Source organism: Ceratotherium simum, chromosome 37 (assembly GCF_057802395.1).
Source record: "Ceratotherium simum simum isolate JZ-2026a chromosome 37, ASM5780239v1, whole genome shotgun sequence".
Taxonomy (NCBI): Eukaryota; Metazoa; Chordata; class Mammalia; order Perissodactyla; family Rhinocerotidae; genus Ceratotherium; species Ceratotherium simum.
The window spans coordinates 25354406-25371417 of record NC_141936.1 but is presented as its reverse complement, the minus strand read 5'-3'; the positions used below and the strand labels follow the sequence as shown (position 1 = coordinate 25371417).

Genomic DNA, 17012 nt, shown 5'->3' with positions numbered 1-17012 from the left:
ACTTTATTTGGAAATTCCACTGTATTATAGCAATTAAGAAAATAGCTTATATTCAGACTAAAACTAAAACAATATTCAATAAGTCTGTAGACAGTATTTGTATATGAGAATAACCCTGACTTCAGTATTTATCATCCATGGCAGTGATCCATTTTCATTAGTCTATAATATTACTGCAATTTCAAGGTTAAACCTAAATGATCAGAGCCATCACCTGCTCTCTTATTTAGCTTATTTGCTCTCTCTTATTAGCTCCATATTTTATTTGTTTGAGAAGATGGTTGACTGAATTACTCTTTTTTTAATCACATAAGTAAAAGATCTTTTGTAAAAGATCCAAATAATGCAGAACTACTTAGAATAAGCCATAAAAGGCTCTGTTTACCCTCACATACCCCAAAATGAACTCTATCAATAGTTCGATATTTCCTTCTTGTTCTAAATTATTCTTCTCATTCACACACATGCTCACACAGGCACTTTTAAAATGTAAATGGCACCTTCCTATAGGCACAGTTGTTTGAAAGCAAGTTTTTAGTTAACTATAGCTTCTCTGATTTGTTAAAAAAATAGTATCTCTTCAAATTTGTTACCAGCTATTGTACTCAAACTGGTCCTATTGTACTCAACCTGGGACCAATTTATACTGCTCAAATTCATCAAAATTTTTTTTATGCAAACAGCCTTACTGTGATAACAACTTATGTAGAAATAGTTTATTTTAAATTGTGTTTTGTTCAGGGGCAGAAAGTGTTTCTTTTTTGTTTTTGTTTCCAAAAAACCAAATCCAAAAACAGTCATTAGGTCATTAATTTGTCATAGTTCAGACAGATGGCAGTGTGTAATTCATATTTTGAGAGTTTAAAAACAGCAGACTCACAGAAAATATCTCATATTTCTTTTCCTAGTTCTCAGTTATATCCAAACAAAATCTACTACGGCTTTCAAATATTTTGCAAACATTCAGTAATATAATAGAATTCATTTCATATTTCGAAATACTATATTTGAATCAGTGTTTTTAAAGTGTGTATAGTTTTAAAGCAATACCTAAAAATGATTAGGTACTACCTACCTATTTTCAATACCTAAAAATTCTTAAACAGCCAATTTCTAAACTGTAGGTGATATATGGGTGATCTAAGTAATCATTTCTAATAGAAATAAATGGAACTATTTCAATTAGGAAATAAACATATCCTCAGCTCTAAAAGGTACAGAAATGCTACTTTTCAGTCAAAAAGGTAAAAAATGTATTGAAAATAAGGCAGTCTACATTAGACCATCTAGATAATGAAGATATTGACCTAAGTCTGATTAAAAGACTTGTAAGACATGTCTTATACAAGAAACATATTTTCTTATGTAAATATTACTTGTTAAAAACATGTATGTTTTAAACAACAAGGATCTTTCTGAAAATTACCATAACAGAAACTGTTTTATATAGTTGTAGAAGAAATGATACCTCTTTACAACTCAACCAGAAATTCTTAAGGTTAATTCAATGGAAACAGAGCAATGCCGTACCCTAGCATTTCAAAATATGACCAAGCCCTGCATACAGATGTCTTGGTAAGAAGTAGGTAGGGTCGTCATAGTCAGGTGTAAGGAGAACTATAGCTTCCATGATTACAAGAGAGCCATGACAAAAATGTCAAAGGTGTAGACGCCCAGAATGTTAATTTATTAGAACGTGACTTCACACTGATTAATTATATGCTCCTCAAAATATCTGGAGTGCATAAAAAAAAGTTAATTGAACCATTCCATTTTGTACACGCTACTAAAAGCAGTTTTAAATAAGTGATAGAGAACTGGTTTTGAAATTATAAGCATGTGGCATTCAATCTGTAAACTCTAAATGTGCTGTATAAGATATTAGTAATGAAGATGATGAGGGTGACTATAAAATATTCCTGGAAACATTTACATTAGATTGGATTCCACTAAACATAACTGCATAGAATCAGAAAACTTAAGAACTGTTTAGGATCTTAGAGATCACGTTTTGGGGGCTGATCTAAAGATTACAAAATCCTTTTTAGAGTAAGACATGGTTCAAATAAATACATACCCAAACAGAAAACCACAAGGAAATTAGGATTTCAGAATTATTTCAACAACTAAAAAATCAAGTTTCCAAATTTCCTCAAATATGTCAGAAGCACATTATTTAAATACACATGCAATATGCTAATCATAAGTAGTTCCTTAATTCAACAAATAATTACTGGGTTCCCACAATGCCCCAGCATGATAGTATATACTGGGGATGAAGAGAGAGACAAGGCATGGCCATTTTCCTCAAAGAGTCACACCTGGAAAATCTCCAATTAGCTTCTTTGCAATCAATGTGTGGCCCCAAAATAAAGCTGTATGCTTTGAAAAATATTCTTACATTCATAGTCAGTAATTAAGATGACCTTCCATATTAACTAATCTAAAATACTATAATTTTCTATAAAATCTCATTTGCTGTAGTTAGGCTGCTTCAATGATTTCAGGAAACTGGTGTAATGTTTGCTCCTCCTGACCTATAAACTAGAAGCTCTTCTAGATCCCCAGCTAACTTAAGGTGTCTTTCTCAGGTGGCAGCGCTATTTTCCATCTTCATCTACAATGGCTATTAAGACCTCTTAAACCGCTGACCATATCAGCCATCAACATTCCTGTGAATGGAAGCTTGAATTTATGGAAAGTAGTTGAGGTATACTTTATAGACATTATAAGACTGCTTCCCTAGAGTTAAGCTATAAAATCAACATTTAAAAATCTAAAGCAGAAATGTAAAATTACATTAAAGAAAATGAATGGATCCTAGGCCAGCAAGAATTGGTTGTAACCTGATTACGTGTATTAATATAAGTTAAAGACTGAATCTGGGGGATTTAGCCAAGGAAGCCAAGAAGAAAAATGACTATCAGAAATATTTTGGCTGAATCTATATATAGGGAATCTAAATCCACGTCCATTCAGGGGAGAAAAAATTGGACAAAGGACTTCAACCATAATGATCCAAATGGCAATGCTATCTCTAGTGTGATGCTGAATATATTAGGCTCTCTTACTCTGATGCCATTAAACATGTGAATTATATAACTAACCCCCTTTGTTCAGATTCCTTGCTCACCAAATAGCCTTCGCTGATTACCCATATAGGTCAGTTCACAAGAACAAAATGATCTGGTCAAGCCAACTGGAGTGATCCAGATCCTGTGTTAGTTGGTTGGGGGTTTTTTGTTTGTTTGTTTTATTTTTAATCAAGGCATAGTTTTATTATTAATCAAGGTATAGACATATATTGGCATTCTGGTTTTAAATATCAATTTTGTAAACTTGTTTAACGTGAGTCAACCCTGAGCTATGGATCCACTCTAAGTGTGCCGTCAATCAAGTTTTGGAACTCACAAGGCTGAGGGCCAAATCCTGCCTTATAAAAAATTTCTTGGGGAACTGGTATCCTGTGGAAACCTATCTTAGGAGCTGGTTTATTTTCACCTCTGTTTCATTGTGCGTCTTCAATTTTATACACTTTTGAATAATTCTTGGTGGTAAAAAGTGAAGAGTAATTCATTCATCTATTATGGATATAAATCATGGTGGGCACATCACACTTATTTGCTTGTAACGCAATAGGATTACTAATATCTCAAATAAAATATGAATTCATTTGGAGCCTGAAAGATAACAGTCTTCTCTACAAAAAGCCCTAACATATTTTTTGCACCCCAGCATCAGCAGTGCATCACACAAAGTAAGTACTTAATAAACGTTTGTTAGATCAATGATTGAAAGATGAAAAATATCTCTCTAGAGAGTTCTGAATCTCCACATACAGGAAATCTCAGATGAAGTATTTCCTTCATTAACGTTCATTTGGAATTCCATAGTGTCTCGGGTAATCTGAGCTTACATTTTTAAGATGGCGTTCTATAATAGATATTTTGAGGCAATAAATATGTTAATTATATTAAGATGTTTTCTATACCACACTTCTCCCTCTAAGTAATATTACCCCAAGGGAGCACAATATTATAAACTTTTTAAAAAATTAAGTATGTACCGGGGCCGGCCCGGTGGCGCAAGTGGTGAAGTGCCTGTGCTCCACTGCGGCGGCCCGGGATTCGCCGGTTCGGATCCCGGGCACGCACCAACGCACCGCTTGGCAAGCCATGCTGTGGCGGTGTCCCATATAAAGTGGAGGTAGATGGGCATGGATGTTAGCCCACGGCCAGTCTTCCTCAGCAAAAGAAGAGGAGGATTGGCAGATGTTAGCTCAGGGCTGATCTTCCTCACAAAAAAAAACAAAAATTAAGTATGTACCAAATCATTTTCTAATATATATCACGTATGTACATTTATCTCAAAGTTTTCAAAAAGGCTATGGATAAAAGTATTAAATTCCTTGACGACTAATATGGCAGAACTGGCCAGTATTTAGCTAACAAATCATTCCTCGTATATTTTAAAATATATATTTATTTACGAAGAAATAGGTTACAGAATAAAAACAAATCATTACATTAGAAGCATTGCAGTATATGGCATACATTAGCCTCATGATTTCTTAAAATATAGAACCATAAAATTTATGCTGTTAAATATACCACAAAATTTTAAAGAGAAGGGCTGGCATATTCTGTTTAAAAATCAGTGAGTCAATCGTATCAACTAATCCAACTTCTGAGACTAGCATAAAAGGACTCTATGAATCAAAGAGAGTTCATTAAAACATGTGCTCACACATTTCAATATAGAATTTTGATTTAATGGGGCAATTGGGGAAATAAGGTCACTGATCAAATGCTGAGAGTTACTTAGGGAAGAATTTTTAAGAGATACTAAACTACTGTTAAAGGAAAACAGGAGCAAAGTAACCAAGCCACAAGCTACATATTAGATTTCACTCATTAGGAAAATTCACACTTTGGTCTAATCTATCCACCTGCCTGATTACTAGCCTCTCCCAAATGCCACAGGTGCTTCAAACTCTCCGTATCCAGAACTGAACTGAACTAAATCTTTTCCTGGAAACCTGCTCCAGCATTTCCTGTCTTCCCTGATGGAACCTACCGCCATCTATCCAATAATCCAGGGATCATCATCACGAACTTCTTCCTCTCCTTAACCCTACCACCCAAGTCCTGTCCACTTTAAGGTATTAAGATTTTCCCAAATCCTCTTCCTTTTTATCCCCACTACCACTAGCTCTCACGACTTCTCACTTACTCATTGAAGCTGCCTGTTAAAGATGCCCCTGCCTCCAGACTGGTCCCCATCCACACTCTTTTTCCCCACATTGCAGCCAGTGTGATCCACATCAAAAGACTGCAGTCATCTGCCTTGTTAAACCCTTGGCTCCCTTGAAAATGAAATCCAAGTTTCCTCTTCTACATGATATTCCATCATCTTACCCTGATTAATTCTCCAGAGTCATTTCTGGCCACGAATTCCTAGACTCCAACTTCACACTCCAGAAACACCAATCTGCTTGTATTTCCCAGAACATCTCACGTTGTTTCTCAGCCTCATTGTGGGTGCTTCATTTACTGAAGAAAACCTTCTTACTTCTTTCCTAAATCCTATTCATTTAACAAGTCTCAACTCAAGCAGCCTCTCCCTCTAGGAAGTCTTCCCAACTAGTATCACCCCCCCACTCTCCATAACAATCAGGACACTGAGCTCACCAGAGTCGAATGCCCTGTTTAGATGTCTGTCTTTCAAACTAGAGTGAGATCCTAGAGGACAAGGATGGTGTACTATCTACCTTTGGCACATAAAAGGTAGTCTATAAATATTGTTGAATTAATCAACTAGAACAACAGAGCAACATGTCAGATGCCTATAAGTAATAACTATATTTTAAGCTTACTTCAAATTTAAAATACCTAAACTATTACCCCCAAAATGCACAATTAGCAACAATCAGACCTGGTTGGGTATCGTCAAATCTGAATGTATGGTACTACCGGAAGCATCACATAAGATGAAATTGTAGACGTAGATTTTTCTAAGAAAGAATTGATTCTAGACATGGATAGGTGACTTTATTAAGAGAACTTTTCCTTTTTCCACTCTTAATGACCAGTGTCTTTGGAACACTAGCGGTAAGCAATGACTTTCTTTACATAAAACCAAAAACATAAAACTGTACTCAAGAACACTGAAATCCAATAAAACAAACTTCTAACATATAGACAAACGCTACTTCTTTCTTAATCAAAATCTTCATAGATCTTTAAACAATAGAGGGATTTTGCTTCAATTTCTTTACCCTAAATTATTAGAAATTCCTATCTCTGTTCCCTGGACCTATGTAGTAAAAAGGAAAGAACAAAAGACTTGAATTTCAAACAGATCTGGATTTAAAAACAAACCCTTTTCCTTATGAGTCATGGTTCGATGAAAAAGTAACTTGACTGCTGAGTGATGGCAACAATCATTATTTATTGGATCTCAACATGTGCCAAGATCTGTGCTAAGTATTTTACATGTATTGCCTCATTTAAACTCAGGACAGCCCACTGAGGTAGGTATTGCTTATCCCCATTCTACAGATAAGGGAACTGGAGCTCAGAGATGTGAAGTAACATGCCTAAGGTCACACAACAGACTAGTGACAAACAAGGTATTCTAACACAGGCCTGTATAACAACAAAGCCCATATTTTTAACCACTGACAATCTACTGCTTCTGAGCCTCAGTTTTCCGTATTATAAAACAGAGTGACTACTTACCTCACAGAGCTGTTGTGGAGACTAAGGGAAATAATATGGATGCATCTAGCTTGGTGCTGGGCATCCTACATACACTCAATAAATTATGCCCCCCTTCCTCTCCTGCTGCAGTGGTGATTAAACATTTATAGTGAGGGAAATAGTTCCTAAATACTCTGTACCTACTTCAAAGCAGAGATATTCTGAGTCTTGATTAATTCACAAAAGGAGAATACTATCAGATCAATAAATATATTTGATATAAATAGATACAAAGGAAAAAAGCAAAGAAAAACAACATATTCTACCACAATTTAGGACTGTGACCCTGGTATCGATCTTTCAGAACATCGGAATATCAAAATAGATCAATATTCAAAGTTAGGAGAGAAGAGCATGGAACTCAGAGATCTCAATTCATTAGGACTTGAAGGAAGACTCCCAGTAGAACCTAACTAATCACGTTACATTAAAAAAAATGAAGTACTTCCAGTGGGGAAGATAAAGATTTGGATAAAGATAGAGACAATAAGGATAACAATTCTATAGTAAGTTGTTTTGTTTCTTGAAGACAGATCTTTATTCTTACTTCGAAGCAGCCTAAAAGGATGTAAGGGTGGGAATAAGGTGCAAAGAAAAAATTACAGCCCTTTTTTTTTTTTGCTGAGCAAGATTTGCCCTGAGCTAACATCTGTTGCCAATCTTCCTCTCTTTTTTTTTTCTCCCCAAAGTTCCAGTACATAGTTGTATATTCTAATTGTAGGTCCTTCTACTTCTTCTATGTGAGCTGCCACTACAGCATGGCTACTCACAGAGGGGTAGGGTGGTTCCGCGACTGGGAACAGAACCGGGGCCACCGAAACGGAGCACGCCGAACTTGAACCACGAGGCCATCACAACTGGCTCAAAATTACAGCATTTTTGATATTAATTCCCTACATATATACACTTGCTTTAGTTCCTTTTTTTCCTTTGCTACATAGCCATGACATTTACCTCCGATAGCTGTAAGGAAATCAAATCAAACACTTTTTTTTTAATTTCCTAACAAGTAAAAACCAAATGTAAGGTATGTTGGATATACACACAAACCTAAGTACTACCATTCAAAACAGAGTGAGTTTTTACATCCAGCCCATCTGGTGTGATATTTGGGTGTATCCTATAGAAATCTAACCAAGGGTGACTGCCAAACTAAGCCAAAGGAGACAGCTCAGGAAGCTGGTGAGTCCACAACATAAGCTCTATTTTTGAGTATCTGCTTAATGAGATCATCCGAGATCACTCCACCCTCATAATAACCCTGTTCTACCTCTGTCATACTGTTTTTGTCACTAAGACCTGGGTCAGCAGTGGATGCGGTGGACACCCCGAAATATTCACATTATAGAGAGGTATCAGTTAAGTAATCTAACTAACCCACAAAGTAATATCACAGTTTTATGTCCCAATCCAGACAACTTCATCCTTCTGCTAAGGGACCTAAGAGGTCAACTGATGTCTTGAAGCCTCCATTTCCACACATGAAAAATGAAAATCATAATATGCTTCTGCTTCACTAGGTTCTAAAAATGGAAACTAGCCAAGAAAAAAAATGAATGTGAAGCACTCTGAAAAGAATAAACTAGATTCCCTGACCTGATTATTGGTCAGAGTCTTGTAAAACTAGAATTACTACTTCCAATTCCACACATGCCACCTGGCCATCACACCGACTGATAAATAGCATTGACTATGAAGTTGATCCATGTAAAGGTTTTAAAGTAATAGAAACAAAGTTTGTGTCACAATGTATTTTCATACCACTTAACTATCTCGAAGGAAAACACACTTACTGGTATTATAAAAATAGGAGGTAAGAAAAATAATATTAATCACAAGTTTTTGAACTTCAAAATTTTTTCAAAATAGTCAGCAGCATGTATAGAGCAGTTTGAAACCAATACTGAAGTGTCTATGCAAGAATCGGAAATGAGCTAACCCAGAAACAGAAGGAACCACGAAGTCTCATCTGATGGGCCAAAAGACAATATGGATTATTTTTATATTGTTCTGTCTGAGTTGTCTGTTCTCAGATTCCTAACTTCTAGATTCTACTTTTAAAATCACTTAACATTGTGTATTTCCAGTAGCCATCAAGGCATATACTGTCATCCCTGACACCGAAGATTGTCAGCAGACTCAATATATACACTAACGATCTCAGGCGACAATGCCCATCTGCTCATCAAAGAGATCCTTATTCCACAAGAAAAAGTCTATTCTCCAAGAAAACTCATTCTAAAACATAGGAAGTAGTCACTATAAAATGTTACGATCACTAATACCTCTTACTTCTTTTTAAGATTATCTTACATGCTGAATTTTCAAACCAAAACTGTCAGGCATTATAACATTTTCAGTTATTCCCAAGTCGCTTATGCTCCCTTCTAGTACTGTCAAATAATGAAAGCTGCTGTCATTATTTTTTATACAATAGCTGGCAGCAAGTTGTACAGATACCCTTCATCTTAGAATAGTCATCAGATAACCTAAACAAATGACTAGGAGCTTTTAGCAACACTGACCCCTTTCCTAAAGCCAAAATTAGTGGGCTATCACCTCTTATTGACACTTGACTGCCAGAATGTTAATTATTTTATAAAAATCAAAGGTTTTATTTCTTTTATTCTTTTCTAAACTGTTTTAAAATAACTTTTTCCTTCTTATACATATACTTCTGTCCTCTCCTTGCTGACACTGGAGGCTATCTTATTCAATCATAAAGGTTTTCACATTTACTTTTGGCTTTAATACTTTCAATCAAAATTGCAATTCTGTTTTGGAAAGCAACAGCCCTTCAGGAAGTACATTTAAAGATATTAAAAAAATGCAGAAAATAAATAAGTTATTTTCATTTAATCAAGTCAACAAGGCATATAAAAGGATTTAGGAAAACCAGTGATCTCAGAAACATGTGATTTGACAGGTCACATACACACAAAAATTATTCCAAGTCCCAGAAAAACATCTGAGTGACCGATTCTAGGTGTCTTGTTCTAATTAATAGACAAGAGTCCCTCTCTGCACTGTTTGCTTTGGCAATCTAAAATGTTGATATTCTCCTAGATCTAACAGAAAGGAAAAATGGGTATCTTCTCCATCTAACACCTAAGTGGGTAACCTAGATACTGTAAATGGAGGCTACATAAAGGATGCAACAGACAGCTCTGAAGTGAGAGCCAAAACATTTAACCTGCGACTCTTTGGAAAAGAACGCGAAAACACGTGCAGCTTAGCCAAAAACTAGACTAACATGGAATTGCCACGGGCTAGTAGGTTTAAAAAAAAAAAAACTCTTTACCCAACATAATTTTACTGCTGTTAGGTGAGAAAAGTTCAAACGTCAAAAGCACAGTTCTTATTTGTTCAAATTGATCATGCCTACGCTCTGCACTGTTTATTTAAAATAAATGGGTGAACTGCCTTTTTCAAATGAGTATTTGCAAAACCAGGATCAAATTCACAAATAAAGGAGCCAATTAACCAATTAACAAGCCTTTCCCTGCTTATATTCTAGTAGTGGCTAGGAGATGACAGTGAAAAGTCTACGATTAACCATTATTATCTACCCCATATATTCAACGTTTCTAAAGCCAATGGCGAAATATTCAGCTAACAGAAATTGCATATCAATCTATCTTTACTCTTTAGGAAATTATACAAAAATTATCTGAGAAATAAAAATCTGTTCTACCAAAGAACTACTAATACTAAATGCAAAAATTGTACTGCCAACATCACAGTAGTGTAACTTTTATCAAATCAATACCAACTAGCAAAAACATAAATTAATGCCACAAGATACATCATAAGAGATTAGCACTATAATTTAATATACATTCACCCACTCACTATTTATTTTTCTTTCTACATGATAAAGGAATTTCAACAACTGATTCTAGAACGAAATCTTCCTAGGAAGTGCTTCCCATTAATAAAAAGAAAGAAAACTTTTAAATAAGTAAAATTTCACATAGTTCATTCAAAATCTCAAGTCAGTAGCTAAAATCAATTAAAGTTAATGAACTGCAAAATGTATTCAATAGTACTCTATATACTTCTGTTTATAATTCAGAAGTCTTTACTATTTACAAAGCTAGTAGCTTTATAATAACCTTAAGTATTGAGAACTGTGAGAGGGAAGTGGAAAGGAAAATTTGTTCTCTCGACTAATCAGAATTAACTTAAGAACATGCTCATAATTCAGTTGATAATTCAGTTTTCTTTAGCTAGTAAATCTTTGTGAAAAAAAAGGAAAGAAAATGCCATTCCTTCACATCTCACCCAAATAGAAAACTTTTAAATTAAATTATATTTACATATATAAATCATTACAAATCAGATGTCCTTTCTGTATAAGAATATAACACATACCAAAAGTATAACGAAAACACAAGATTTCAAATTATGTTTGAGTAGGAGTGACAGAGCATTTGCACTTGATAACTAAACTGATAAAACATTATAATTAAGAGAAAAACCATATTCTTAATAAACTATTTTGTCTTCTGTCACTGACAGCATGTAAGTTTCTCTTTTATTACACAAAAACAATGTTTACTCCATCCATGAATAACTCTTTATCAAAAACAGTAGCCCAAACTGTCTATTTCTGCAAGTTCAAAACATCCTTCTGAATTTTCTCAGTTCTTCTCTGGACAGTCTAAAACAAACCTCTTTCACTTTGTTAGAGAAATGGATGTAAATGAGCTCTACAAATTTTCAATTACACTTCACTTCCAATGCTTTGAAGGAGAAACTTTCACACGTTAAAAAAAAAAAGGCAAGTAACACCGCAATTCTACCACCGATGGTACCAGCTTTGTGCCAAAGCAATATAAAACCATTTCATTTTTTTTTTTGTGAAGAGTACTTTGGAAGTGACATGTTTCCATATTTTTTATCCAACAACAACAACAAATCTAGTCATAAATCTGGCAAATCAAAACAATAACCAGCAAAGCCTAACATTTCTTACCTGATACAGGTAAGCACCAGCTCCCAAATGCCACCTTGGGATAGTTCAGACTAGTAAGCAGACTCATGTTTTATGATACCAGAATGAACAGGAATAAATCTGTGTTGTTCTTTCTTTAGCAAAATCTATAGCAGCAACTACACCACAATCTGAGAGGACCCCACAGACCTAACAAATTCAAGTCTGTCGCTAGAGAAATAGGAAAAAAAAAAAAAAAATCATAAAATGAAGACTTACTGCTCGTCATGTGACTTGGTGAGGCGTGCTGTCCATTGGGTGTGCTTGAGGTGAGGTCAATTGCCATATTGGAGTGCTCCCTTTCAGGTGAAAGCTCATTGTCACCTGTGTTCACAAAATAAAATCTTTTGGTCTCTGTGCATCGTCACATAAATTCTAATTGCCAACTTTGTTTCATACATGCAGTGGCATGCAGAGCCCTGAAATGTTAATGGAATACATTGTTCCCTTGAAAGAAACTATAAGGAAATATCATTTAGAATACAGTCAATGAATGGAATGATGAAAAGCCACAACCAGCCCATGATAAAAAAAAAATTACAAAATTTCATTATCGCAAGAATCTTAACTGCAAAACAAGGGGAATTGGGGTAGTTGATTTCTAAAGTATCCTTTAGTGAAAAAAAATAAGGTTTCTTTTAGCATCTAATTTAATCATTAAGCATACAGTATTTATAACGAGCACTTTCCAAAATGTTGGCTTTCAGAGAGTTTGATGTTTGAAAGGAGAGTTGGCTAAAAACATGTCAACTTAAGGAAGCTAATTCTCTTACACATTATGTGTTGGAAAAATTAGGTTACACAGTAGTAAATATTTAGTACATCCCAGATTAGTAGACATATATGTAACCTGAACTATTCTAAACTTAAAGTAAATGAAAAAAATGAAGTAAGAAAGTGTTGATCTGCTAAGCTACCACTGATTTAAATATTATCCTTAAAATAGTAAGTATATTTCTATATTTCCTTCTGACTTCACTTCTGTGCTGTTATTTTCTCAAACTCATTGAAAGGTGAAATGGTGACCAGATAGAAAATAAGATGACAGAAAACTTATAATTCAGACATTAAAATACAGGTAATACAAATATAATTTTATTACCAATAACAAATTAATGAAAATGAATACTTACACGTTATATAGCCATCAATAGCCTCTGTTTCCATAGTCAAAGTGCAATGCTGCAAGACAAAAGATTATATCCTTAACACAGTGATTCCTTTCAGTATCTGCCATTAAATACTTAACTCATATGAAGCTGCAAGCAGCTAGCCCATGTTGCTGTTCCTGCAACCTGTGCCCAAGAAACATACTACAGTGTACTGCATGTGCTCATTTGCAAGTCATAGAACTCTTTCTGCAAATGATCTGATTCCTGCTGGAGATAGGGGAAGAAAGATAAGTGTGCTGCGAGATGGGCTGGAGCAAGAAAGGAATGACTCTTTTATTCAGAATTGACTTGGTTTAAAGGAGAAAAAATGGGGGGGGGGACACCTCAAATGTGCCAGCTTTAACTGGGATTTAAGTATTTTACCATTCACGACTTCCTACAATCGCACTGCAGTGAGAGGACTTCCCTAGTATACAGATAGCTCTATTCACAATTGTTGCCAGTCGGTTCATCATGTTCTAATAGGGAGGGGGGGAGGACAAACAAACATAAGAAAACAAAACAAAACAAAAAACTTAGTACCCAAGTGTCTCGAAGGTTTCTGCAACAGTTACCCAACTCCCGGACTTGTACTGACATTTTCGCCTACCCCAAGTTCTGTGCAAGCACCTGTTCAGTGTAACCTTAATTTCCTGCCAGACCATGGTTGGATACAAACGCCAAGCCTACTTAATACATTCTGATTTTGAAAATTTCCTCAACTTTTTGCTGTCGGGAAAGGAATTGCTTTTTTAAAGTTTGGGGAATTATTTTCATGCACCAATGACACCAAACAAGCACTTACTTCTCAGAAACAAAAAGTAAATTATATGAGATGACACCCCCTAGCTTTGATTGCACATAATGAAAAGATCGATAAGCTAACTGTATTCTTTGAAGGAAAAAGTTTAAAAAATTGACATGTCCTGAGGAGATTTTTACTTATTTTTTTTTCTTTGGCCCTGCTCCTTTTTGCCTTTAGTTTCAAAACTCTCACTGCACCAGCAGCTAAATTATTCACAATGAGCCATTTCTGTATTGATCGCCAAGTATATTTAGCCCTGGCTCCTGGAATTTCTCCATTACTTACTGGAAAACAGGCAGCTTCACTTCTTGTCTCCAAAACCACTTCCCTTCTCCCTCCCCTCCCCTTCTTCACCACCACCCTCCCTACCCCCCAAAAAACTTTTCTTTCTTTCTTTATGGAATAATCAGATCAAATTCCCAACTCAGTCACTACACATAGCACTTAAATTTCAACCTGCTGTACTGTTATCAAATTCTTTCAAATTATGATTACATAAGGCTTTCAAGAAAGGCATCCGTAAAGTTTAAAAGGGGAGCAGTTTCTTCGGATATTTTACAAATGAGTTTATCTCTTTAAAAATGTACACATTTAACACACATATTAAAGAGAAAGAAACGTCAGGGAGAAGCCAAAGAAGTCTGCCCCATCAATGAAATGGTTATTAACCCTCAGAGCAAGAAAGAAAGAAAAAGCAAAGGAGAAAGAGAAACGAAATGTACATACAAAAGAAATTGTCCTTTGATTAAAAAAGATTCATCACCATTTCCAGCTCTGTCGGGAGATCTCTGCTTCTTCTAACCCCTCAAAGAGGAGGTGACAATGTCGGGCTGAAGATAAACGGAGAAAGAAAGAAAGAAGTTTTTTGTGTTTCCCCCTTCTCTCTTTCCCTCCCTTGCCCCCTCCAAGCCAAGCCCCCTGCAGAGTTCAAGGCGAGGAGGAAGGGAAAGGACTTTACAGGTGGGTCATTCCGAGCCCAAATCCAGCAAACAGATCGGCTGATAAACAAAACCAAGAAATGAGAGAGAAGGAACACCCCCCTTCTCCTCCTCCTCCTCCTCCACCTCCTCCTCCTCCTTCCACCCCTCCCCCTCGTCCCTTTGGGATGGTCTAGTAGGAAAAGTCACTCAGGAATGGCACCACGTACTTTCAGGAAAGAGGAAAAAAAAAGAGAGAGAGAGAGAGGTCAGTCAGTGCTACAGCAATGCGATTAACAAGAAGAGAAAAAACTTGATCCACCGGTTCCTTAAGAATCGACCAAAAGCTAAGACAAGAAAACTGAAAGAAAAGGTTGGGGGGGGGGGGAGTAGGAGGGGAGGGACAGTCAGGCACAACCCAGCTAGGAACCTAGGCCAACTTCACAGGACTGTTTTTCGCCCTTGGCAAAAAAAAAAAAAAAAAAAAAAATAAATCTTAATTCTATCTCTTTCGCCCATACTAGAACCTGTCAAAGTGATTAAACTGCTGCCTTTTGACATGTGTCATACCAGGTTTTTGTTGTTGTTGTTGTTTTAATTCCAACAGGATCTGGATACTACCTTCTCTCTGGACAGCTGCAATTTATTCCAGGCTACCCAATCTTTCTTGGAATTCAAGTTAAAACAAAGCCAAACAAGTCCAAATCCATGCTAGCCACAGAGATGAGAACTGATTAATCGATTAACATCCCAGAAACAGCTTACAAGGAGGGGACAATAAATTAAAGCAGAGGAGAGCATCTTCAACCCGATTCCCTGAGCGTCCTTTACAGAAATCATTGCCCTAATCAAAACCACAATCCATCCCTCCCAGAGAAAAACATCTATATTATTATTACCATTATTACTGGTTAACAGCAACAAGTCATTTGATCACATCGCAGTGCAAAACGAGATGCTACACAATTACACTTAACTTTGAAAACACTCCCCCCCCCCTTTGCAAATCAGAGACACATATTTACAGATAATCTATGAATCAGAAGACAAATAAGACAAGAGCTGTTCTTCACCACGCAAAAGCCAAGCGGAGATTTACCTCAGCAGTGCCTGCAGTAAAATACTGCCATCACCCTTTTGTTTGTGTTTACTGTTAGTGTGTCCTCTCTGTTCCTTCCTCTCCTGTGCCTAACGTGTGTTTGTGCACTGCAGTGGGTGGTGGAAACTAAGGCAGAGGATCTGTAGCTAAGGGTAATCCTGTTTTTACTTCCTCCATCTTCAGCGAGGAGCAGGGTTAGCCCGGGACAGCTGGTCAAACCCCGAGAAACCGATCCGCCGGAGCCCGAGCACATCTCCCCCGCCGGCCGGGCTCGCGCAGACGCCCGCGGGCGGAGGGCGGAGGGCGGGCTGGCGGCGGCGGGCCCGGGGCGGCCGTGCGTGCGCGCGCGCGCGCGCGTGTGTGTCCGTGTGTCCGTGTGCGCGCGGGCCGGCCGGGGCGCGTGTGCGCGTGTCTGCGCGCTGGGCCGCTCGGCGCGCTCGGCAATCGATTACAGGACAAGTGCTGCCCCGGCGGCTCCGCGCCGCGCGCCCTCCCCGCGCCCACCCGCGCGCCCCTCGCCCCGCGGGCCCCGACGGCGCCCCCGCCCCGCCCCGGGGAGCAGGTAACCCGCCGCCCGCGGCGCCACGGCCACCCCGGCCCACCCCCTCCCCGAGCCCTCATAAACCTCACCTCCTCTGCCGGCCGGGGAGGAAGGATGGCAGCGGCGCGCGGAGGCGCATTTCGGCCGCGCGAAGTTCGCTCGCAGTCTGGGAGCGGCGGGGAGGCCGGCGACCGGGCGCCCGCCGCCCGGCTCCGGGATCGCTCCTGGCCGGAGCCCGGCTGTGCGCGTGGACCCACCCACTCGGGCTTCGCAGGAACACCCTGCGGTGCAGTTTCAGCAAACGGCACCCAGTGGACCAGGACGCGAATCAGGATCGAGGGATCCTCGGGAATGGATTGAGAAGGAAATTCAGGTCTGAGATGGAGCTCCACTCTGACTATCTGGAAAGTGCTTTACGGTGCAAGTTTAAAATTAGAGTGTTTGCTTGCTTTTTCTCCCCCCCAGGGCATGTGCCACATCCACCAAAGTCAAAGGAACGGGGAGGGTCCAAAAAGTTGTTAGGAGTAAGGTGTCGCCCATCAATGAGTTACAGCTTTTTATTTGGGAGGAACTTATGGATCGTCAGGAGAAAAACAAATGCATGTTCTTTCTACAAATAGTAGCATTTAGCATCTCTCTTGACCGCATTTGCGAAAAGAGGGAATAGAGACTTCTATAATTAAAGGGAAAAGGAAAATGAAAGGAGCTGAAAATACTGAACTGTGTAGTCTGGGTGGCTTAA

At 37.9% G+C, this 17012-nt stretch overlaps 1 protein-coding gene across 6 annotated transcripts in view; it reads right to left on the bottom strand.

Annotated features, from left to right (window-relative positions):
* The window catches only part of IKZF2 (IKAROS family zinc finger 2), a 161449-nt gene extending 144787 nt beyond the window's left edge, over nt 1–16662 (bottom strand). For 3 of the 6 annotated variants that reach the window (XM_087424877.1, XM_004427512.3, XM_014785272.2), the window contains exons 1-3: nt 14477–14601; nt 12891–12939; nt 11977–12081 (exon numbers count right to left, since the gene is read on the bottom strand). In XM_087424877.1, the coding sequence (XP_087281003.1) occupies nt 11977–12081; nt 12891–12939; nt 14477–14479 (157 nt within the window). In that variant the 5' untranslated portion in view covers nt 14480–14601. Of the gene's footprint in view, nt 1–11976; nt 12082–12890; nt 12940–14439; nt 14602–15729; nt 15953–16359 lie in introns of those variants that run through there. The other 3 variants (XM_087424878.1, XM_014785271.2, XM_014785269.2) reach the window with 3 other exon arrangements.
* Nucleotides 16663–17012: the final 350 nt, after the last annotated feature.